This window comes from Sebastes umbrosus, chromosome 11, assembly GCF_015220745.1.
Source record: "Sebastes umbrosus isolate fSebUmb1 chromosome 11, fSebUmb1.pri, whole genome shotgun sequence".
In the NCBI taxonomy this organism is placed as follows: Eukaryota; Metazoa; Chordata; class Actinopteri; order Perciformes; family Sebastidae; genus Sebastes; species Sebastes umbrosus.
This window is the reverse complement of record NC_051279.1, coordinates 14,210,880-14,220,135: the sequence shown is the minus strand read 5'-3', so window position 1 is coordinate 14,220,135 and position 9,256 is coordinate 14,210,880. Positions and strand designations below refer to the sequence as shown.

The 9,256-nt window shown below is 41.9% G+C and overlaps 1 protein-coding gene across 2 annotated transcripts in view; it reads left to right on the top strand.

Moving 5' to 3' along the window:
* Positions 1–101: 101 nt before the first annotated feature.
* clcn1b (chloride channel, voltage-sensitive 1b) overlaps positions 102–9,256 on the top strand; it is a 35,075-nt gene continuing 25,920 nt past the window's right edge. Inside the window, exon 1 of one of the 2 annotated variants that reach the window (XM_037784300.1) lies at positions 102–1,146. In XM_037784300.1, the coding sequence (XP_037640228.1) occupies positions 1,096–1,146 (51 nt within the window). In that variant the 5' untranslated portion in view covers positions 102–1,095. Of the gene's footprint in view, positions 1,147–7,766; positions 7,986–9,256 lie in introns of those variants that run through there. The other variant, XM_037784299.1, reaches the window with a different exon arrangement.

Below are 9,256 nucleotides of genomic sequence, written 5' to 3'. Positions count from 1 at the left end.
CCGGCGGTCAGAGTAACACATTTCTCGCTGGCCTCCGGTGTAGCTGTGTGAGATTAGGCTGTTATGCGCTGGCGTGTGGACCACAAAGCGGGGCGGGGTTAAGGGGGATCTGTGTGTGTCTGTGTGTCTTTGCGGTTGTCATAATGGCCGCCTGTCTCATCAGCCTGAGAGGAGGAACCAGAGGACGAGTTAGTTTAGATTAACGTGAGTGGGATGTTGTCTCAACGGGATGCTGAGCGGTGGTGGTCTACCCCGATGGCCTGTGGGCTTTTCAGCTTTTAGCGAATGATGTGCGGCACATAGCTGCCTTCCTGTATTAGCTCCTCTGGATATGTGAACCTGCTGGAGAGGTTAAGCAATATGGAGATCACTTTACCGAGCTCTGCGGAGGGTCCTACAAGCATTTTGGGGGGTGTATTTTACAGTGAGACGGCGCATTCAGGGTGATTTTTTTCCCCCCTTAAGGAGGACAACCATAGCATGTGAGTGTTATGGGGATTGCCTTGCATCATTGGCTGATTAGGTGTGAGCTGTCACAGGGGTGTCGTGTGCACTTTTCCTGCTCACGTTGCAGGGGCAGCCCTATGGGGGGTGCCCATCCAACCCCCACCACCCCTGTCCAAACAAGAACAGTCCATCCAAACGCACACACACCTAATGGCCGGCTGGCAGGGAGGGTGCTGCTAAGGGCAACAAGTTGTGTGTGTGTGTGTGTTATTAGGTGTCTGCAGTTCTAATATAGGAAAGCGCTGCGTCCCTCACCGCCTCATCAGATGGCTTTGCTCTGATTTCTGTCCGTGTGTCTGTCAGGTCTGCAGTGGAGCTGGATGGCTCGCAGCCTCTGGATCATCTGGAGAAGAGCGCGCCCGGGAAGGACGTCATCTGCGTTTTTTGACCTCCTCTGTGTAACGAGTGTGTTTGAGAATGAGTTTATAGGAGAGTGAGAAACTTAAGAAGATGTTTGTGTGTTTATTTGACCTGGTGTAAAGTGTGTATTTATAAGAGCGAGAGTGTGTGTGTGTATGGTGTTGCCCACGCCATTGGAAATGCTGGGGTGTCCAGCGAGGTTATTTTTGGATCAGTGACAGCGTGTCAATGGCTGCAGATGCGTCGCAAAGGAAGGCTCTGAGATACCAACAGACCCTGGTAGGTCTTTCCCAAATCTTCCTTTACCTGCCTGTCTGCTGTCTTTAAAAATGTCTTTTCCTTTCAACTCATTTCAATCCCCTCCACCTGCTTCTCCCTCATCTCTCCTCCTATCTCCCCACCTGTCACTTTCCAACCATCCTTTGCTGTTCCTCACTCTTTTATTTCACCCCTACCTTTTAAATACTTTTCTTCCACAACCACCTCCTGGTCATTTGTTTTTCGTCTCCATGGTGCATCCGATCTGGTCCACCAGCAGTGCTCTACTACGTTGCATAAACTTCTCCTAATGCCCCTCTCTTGAATCAATACTCCTCATCTCAACTATCATCCTCCTCCTCCTACGTTCTCTTTACTTCTTGAGCAAGATTTCTGCAACTTAATGTCAACTTTATTTGTACAGCCTTCAAACACATTCACAGTCTCCGCTGGTTTCACACCGCCCACGCTACCAAACACTGAGTGAAGGCGATAACTGGAAAGTCATCCCTGCAAAAATCAAGGATTTTATTTTATTTTTTCATTTCAATCTCTCACTTGATCTCTTGCAATTTTGTTTTGCATTACCCAGATTATATCTTCTTTGTGACCCCGTCTATCTTCTTCTACGCCTTCCCAAGCTGCAGCCTTGTAAAGTCATTGCTGTTTTCATGTGTTGGTGGATATAAATACCTATATACAGGAAACCTGAGCAGACAGGTTAGATGTACGTGTTGAGATGAAGTCATGTCACCATATCCTCCAGTTCATCTGTTTAAATGCTCATCCAGAATCATGGTCATTCCTCCCAGGAGCATCGTATCTACCATTGACTCATATTTGTTTTCATCCAGTCACACCTGCTCTGTGGACATAAATGACTCACAGCGTCAGATTGTTTTTTTCAGCGATTGATTTGAAGCATTGTGTTTTTTAAAGGTCATTTTCTGCAGAGGTGAATGTGAATTATAAGACGAGAGAATGACGGATACATGAGCAACGGAGGTCGGAGCAGCTGGGGTGTTTATAAATGTGTTAGAGCAGCCTGACAAAGTGTTGTTCCTCTTTTCTGTCTCCTCTTCCTCTTCTCCTCTGAGACGATGGACGATTGCCCAAAGCGAACCTCTAGTTCCCGCCGGCCCTTGTGGAGCCCCTCAGGGGCCCCGCAGGTCAGATATAAATAAGAAATCGCAGTTAATCACACTATTTACAGGCTTATCGTCGCTCTGAGGAGTCTCACATCGCTCAGGTGTGAAAGCTGTGATGGCGTCTGTGTGTGTGAGAGAGAGGAAATTAGAGCCTTGAAGGATTGGAGGAGTTTATGTGTAGAGCTGTTAATAGATTCTCCTAATATGATTTATTTATTGATTAGCAGCAGGATATGGCTGAGTATATTTTCAGATTCATGATGGTTTAGCCGGCTAAATCTTCACAGATGCACACTGATGCTGTGAGGTTGCAATAGATGTCAGTATTAATAGTGTTTCCAGTATTTGTTGAGGTTAAAACTTGGTTAGGTTGAAGGTGTTTTAGGTGTTTAGGTTACGTATAACTGTTGTTTCAACTGTTTTTAAATAACCATGTTTCAGCTCATAGTAAGGATCTGCTTCACACTGAAATATAGGCCTTTAACATTAAGTTTTTACTGTCATTATACTTTACAGGATTGCACAATTGCATGCTGTTATATAAATAATTAAATGAAGAAATGAAATAAGAAATAGATAACACAATTTTGTTTAAAAAAAAAAAACATGCAACGCTTTATTGGCCTTTAATTTCCTAATAATTTTCTAGATAGTTTCCTGGAAAGAGCCACGTAATTTCTAAGTAATTATATGGAAAATAGAACATTTCCTTGAAAGAAAAGCTCCATTTAAATCCAAATTATTATTAATTTATTATTTGAAACTTTATTTCCTGTGTGTGCTGAATTGTATTTTGTCTGCTGTACACTGAATAAAAGAAGATTTCACTGGTAATTAATCGTAATCAGTTCATTTGAAATGTACCAATTTAACACTGCCTCTGTTGTCCCTTTTTCTTATATTATCTAACCACATACCGGGTACAGAGGTGCAACATTTCGGTCATGGACTTATAGCTTCTAACTTTGGTTCATTTGTAATAAACTTGGTGTTGACAGTGTGTGACAATTCAACATGTTCTCCCGTAATTAGAACGTAATTGCATAGTTCTTTCCAGGAAACTTTTTGGAAATGATTAAGAAATGATTCAGAAATTACAGACCCATGAAATAAAGCGTTACAGAAAAACACTAAACAAGACGTTAACCCAGTTTTAACCTTCGACGTCTTTTGACCTGCAAAGCACCAAATTATTGCTCGCTTGGTTTGTAAAGTTGTGTTAATTACTTCCAAGTCACACAGCTGTTGTTGACCCTTGACCTTTACAAAGAGGAAGCACCCTCTGTTGACTTGTGACACACTGACTGACACACGCCAGCAGGGTGGCGTGTGTCTGTGTGTGTGTGTGTGTGTGTGTGTGAGACGCTGTATGTTTGAGCTTGCTTTGATACGGCTGGTCGTGTGTTACAATTAATTTGATGGATGTGGCTAAAAATGAGGTTATGTGAGGAGACGAGTCTCAATCTGTGAGAATGTCAACAGCAGTGAAATAGATCTTATAAGTCTCAAATGTTACAGGCTACTAAAAGGGATAATGTTCACCTTCCAGCCAAATGTCCTGCAGACTGGAATGACTGGGATGTAGACGATTAAGCCATTAAATATCATATGATATCGCAGTCACTCGATGTGTCTTTTCAACTAGAGGTGGCTCTAATGTAATAATTAAACTATTAGCGTAATTAACTATTATCAGCCGTCACAAGATGAAACGCCATGTTGAAGTTTGCGAAATGGTGTCAATAAGGTGTGACTGTTTTTGTGTAAAGTCTAAAGCCCTGCATCCGTCTGTACAACAGGCCTCATGGGAGAGATGGGTACAGATAGACAAACAGCGTGAGAGGTGCGGAGAAGTGTGTCAGTGAACATTGGGTCACACTGCTGCTAAATTTATCCACGAGTAAGGTTTCACCTCGGGGGGGGGGGGGCTGGATGGATGGGGACATGGGGTGGTGAGAGGGAAAGTTTCAGGGGGAAGAGGGAGGGAGGAAAGGTGAAAGGCTAAACACAAGAGTTCAGTCGTAGGTGAGACGGAAAAGAAAGTACAAGGAAATCAGTTTGTGGCATTGGAGGACTGCAAAATCTGATTTCTAATTTGTAGATTACAGAGTTGTGCTATTGGGAGAACAAACAAAACACCATACTGAATATAAACCATGTTTCATTTCCCAAAAGCATATCAAGGCTAAGGTGATATTTATTTACAGAAACTTAAATTAAATTGAACAGGACATTAAGTCTTTAATTCAGTTAATGCATTTATTAGATTTGATTTTAAAAAAAAAGTGTATGTTGCATTGAAATTAAATTGAAATTGTCATTGCAAGAAAGTAATCACCATGATCATGACACTTTAAAAAATGTGATAATATTAGAGTTAAATAACAATAATGCAATAATTAAAAGCTGATAATATTGGAGCTGCCCTGGTGGTCTGGGGTTTTAAGTTGCTGACCGTGTAATTCACCTTTTTCACCACAGACATTTTGTCATGTCATAGCAGAAAAAGCACAGGTCTAATTATATACATTGATGATGGCTGGATTCCATTTAGCTGTGCAGGTTTCAGGGTCCTGGTTTTGTGTATGTTGCCTCACAGGCTTTGCTTACTGGAACAGAGCGGCCCTTAATGTTATAGGTGGGCTATAAGAGGGAGAACCGTTTTACAACTGGATTAAATGGAAAGCCCCGGGGTTCGAATCCAACCCGCGGACCTTTGCTGCACGTCATCCCCTCTCTCTACACCCTTTCATGACTATCACTATCACTGTCAAATAAAGGAAAAAAAGCCACACAAAAAAAAAAACTGGATTAAATTCAATCAGGTTTGGAAGATTTCTCAGGTCACTTCCTGCACATAAACTGAAAGCTGCTTCCATCCATCCATTTTCTACCTGCTCAGGTTATTAATAGGTGGGTAGAGTGCAACATGCATCAGGTAAAAGACAGGAAAAACACCCTGCACAGAACGTAGTGCTGGGCGATATGGAGAAAATCAATATCACATTATTTTTTACCAAATATCTCAGTATCCATATTGCGACGATGTTGTAGGGTTGACGATTGGTGCTTTTGCAAAATATATACTGGAAAAACAAAGTTCTGAAACTTGTGTTTGGTGGATTATTTCTCTGTTGTTACAATGCTAGTTGGCATTGTATTTTACATCGTTGGAAATCCTGTTTATTTACCTTCGCAATGATATCCAACTTGTAAGGATCATGCATTTGTGGGATGAGCAGCACAGCTGATTATGTGGGTAGCGCCCAAGAAAAATGTGCCAAAATGCTCTGCCAATGGTAAACAGTGTATTCTCATAAGGCTACCAGAAAGCCTGCAATGACTGCCCTTCACCATCAGGCCCGTTTGCGCTGGTGTCGACAACACAGACAATGGAACCTGAACATGTGGGGGAATGTCATGTTCAGTGATGAGTCCAGGTTCTGTCTGCCAAAGATGAATGGCAGGGTCAAAGTATGGAGACGACGCGGAGAACGCTATGCTGATTGTTTCACCGAGGGAGTAACAGCTTTTGGTGGGGGCAGTGTCATGGTGTGGGGCGGCATCTCCCTCACTGGCAAAACAAGGCTTGTCATCATTGAAGGCCATCTCAATGCAGTGAGATATCGGGATGAGATTCTGCAGCCAGTGGCGATCCCATATCTCCACAATCTGGGACCTAACTTCATCCTCCAAGAAACAACGCTCACCCCCGCAGAGCCAGGGTTATCACAGACTACCTCCATAATGTGGGAGTAGAGAGAATGGCAAGAGTCCAGACCTCAACCCAATTCAACACTTGTGGGATCAGCTGGTACGTGTTAGAGTGACCAACACAACCACGCTGGCTGACCTGCAATGAATCCTGGTCGAGGAATGGAACGCCATCCCACAGCAATGTGTGACCAGGTTGGTGACCAGCATGAGGAGGAGGTGCCAGGCTGTTGTGGCTGCGTATGGATCTTCCACCGCAACTGAGGCTCCTGACATATTGTATTAAATGAATAAAGTGTAAAATTGCCAATATGTCTTGTGTGTTCCTTGTTACTGATAGAGAGTTCAATCATCCAATCCACCAAACAACTCAAAACAAGAGTCAATACCAACAGGAGAATACACTGTTTACCATTGACAGAGCATTTTGGCAAATTTTTCTTGGGCGCTACCCACATAATCAGCTGTGCTGCTCATCCCACAAATGCATGATCCTTACAAGTTGGACATCATTGCGAAGGTAAATAAACAGGCTTTCCAATGATGTAAAATACAGAGAAATAATCCATCAAACAAAAGTTTCCGAACTTAGTTTTTCCAGTTTATATACAATGAGACTTTTGATAAATAATCATCAGTAATGTGGATATAATGTCTAAGTGGGTGAAGACAAATAATAGAACAGTTTGAACAGTCTAGTAAATTCAGAAAATTACATCACTTTACTGTATTGTACTGCCATATTACGACATCCAAAATCTAAGACAATATCTAGTCTCATATCGCGATATTGATGTAATATCGATATATTGCCCAGCACTAACAATCTATTGTAGGGACATGTTAACACTCAATTTCCCTCCATAGTGTTGAAATGATTATTATTTTCAAGCTGACAGCAGCTCTCCACATTCAGAGCCAATGGTAGTTGCAGGTGATAAAGTATCCAATCCAACTCAAAGTTAAATAAAACACTGCAGTCTACTAAACTCTCTGAACTCTGCTGTTTTTCGCCAGATAAATGCAAACAGCAACCTGGTGAGACAGAAAAACCGGCAGCACTCTGGTCCCCAAAGACCCAGAAACCACGTGAGAACTACTGGGTCACAACAGAGCAGTCAGTGACCCATTTTAGGTCCCACAGTTGGAGAACGGCTTGACTAAATAAAGGTAAAGAATAGAGCCCGATTGATGTAAGAGCCAGCTGATACCGGCTTATCCAAAATAATTCAGTTAATGGTCTCTTCATTAGCATAGAAATACTTTATAGGCTGCATTTTTTTAATGTATTTTGGACCTTAAGTTTAATGTTTAAAATGTTCTGTCATCTTTCAACTGTAAAGTATCTTCCCTCAGTACATATTTTTGTCACAAGTTGAACTCTTTAATAACTAAAATTGAGCAATCACTGCCAACAACATGTTTGTCAGGCTTTAGTAAAGCCTGTCATCTATGTTGAAGGCACTTAAAGTACAGTGCAGTATTATCCACCCTATCCCACACAATGTTAATAATGTTAAGGTCTCCACTCAGTCAGCAGGTATTATTTTCATACCTTAAGCTTGTGTCCGGCCTGCCTGGTATCATTTATGACCCGGCTGCAGGAATCTGCTGGATCGGCCGCCTGACTGAGAATCTAACCCTCCGAATTAAGAGCTGCTGACAATTTATTGTCAAGCCTCAAGTGTCTGTGTTAACCTCTACTGCTTCCTCCACTCTGTGTGTGTGTGTGTGTGTGTGTGTGTTGCACCGGCCATACCTGTCAGTCACTGGGCTCCATACTGTATGGAGCCAGGTAGCAGGTACGGTGTGTGTCCGTCAAATTGGCAAAGACAGGAAAAGGAAAGGACAGATGTAAGGCAAAGATATCCAGAGAGGGAATTACAGTATATTAAAGACACACAAGAAAGTGAGCAGCAGCCTGCAGGAGGAACGGCCGAAAAGATGAGGGAGCGGATCAACACTTTTGAGACAGTTCTGAATATCGATCAATTTCTGGTAAGATGTATTATCTTGTATATTGATGTGTTTTCTAGCTAAAGTTGGAGCTGTTTGTGCAAAGATGGATGCATTTATGACTTAAATGAGAGGTAGAAGTTAAGGATGCACTGATCTGACCTTTTCAGTCCTAATAGCAGAGCTTTGGGTATCGTCCGATACCGAGTGTTTAATTAATAAGCTGTATGCCTCACTGTGTGGAGGTGACTGGGGTCATTCTTTTATGTGTAAGGCAACATCAGGCTGCACTCCTAACTTTGTAAAACAAAATATAACATATAAATACATAGATATAAATTTACTGAATTGTTATTAAAATAATAAATCGTACACCAGCAACTTGGTAAAACACATTCAATATTAACAGGAATTATAATTGAAGTGTAATCCTTTTTAATGCAGCAACAAATTGATCAAAACTTAAACAGTAATTTAAATTCCACTATATAACGTATTTATTATATAAAAATAGGATTGAATTGAATAGATCGGCCCAATTGTCACCAATACATGATCCAGCGTTTTGAGCATTATTCAGCATTTTGGATATTGACATCGGTTCATCCTGAGTAGAAGAAGGCCACATTTGTACTGCCCCCTATATTGACTTTAAATTTAAATTTTACGTCATGACTCGTGACATAACTTATTACATGTAAACCAGTTTTATAGAGGATAAAAGGGCCTCTACAGTTCCTGGATTACTCGGTGTAAAGTTGAACTGTGGGCTCACGCACAACACATTTTACAGTTTATTTTTCTCTTTTGGCCTCGCCGACACGCCGACACGCCGTAATTAGAACATGACAGCTTGAACAGTGTTTGGACGAGCCATGGAGATGTTATTGTACTGGTTAATTAGTGTATGCATATGGAGACATGCGTGTGTGTGTGTGTGTTTGGGTGGGAAGGATCGTGTGTGTGTGTGTATGTGTGTGTGTGTGTGTGTGTGTGTGATTTTGTGTGTGTGTGTTTGGGTGGGAAGGATCGTGTGCGTGTGTGTGTGTGTGTGTGTGTGTGTGTGTTTCAGGGGGGTTAATCTCCCGATCTGTCTGTCAGTAAGCGGGTCAGATTTTATCATTAACCTTGTGCTATGGGACAGGGCTATATTGTTGTAAGGCCTCACACACACATACACATACACACACACACAACGATTAATTTAACACATTCATAAACACACACAAACACAAACTTAGCATGCTTACGAACCCGCACAAACACACACGGATATTTATGAATATGCAGCGCTGACTCTCTCTCATGAGGGA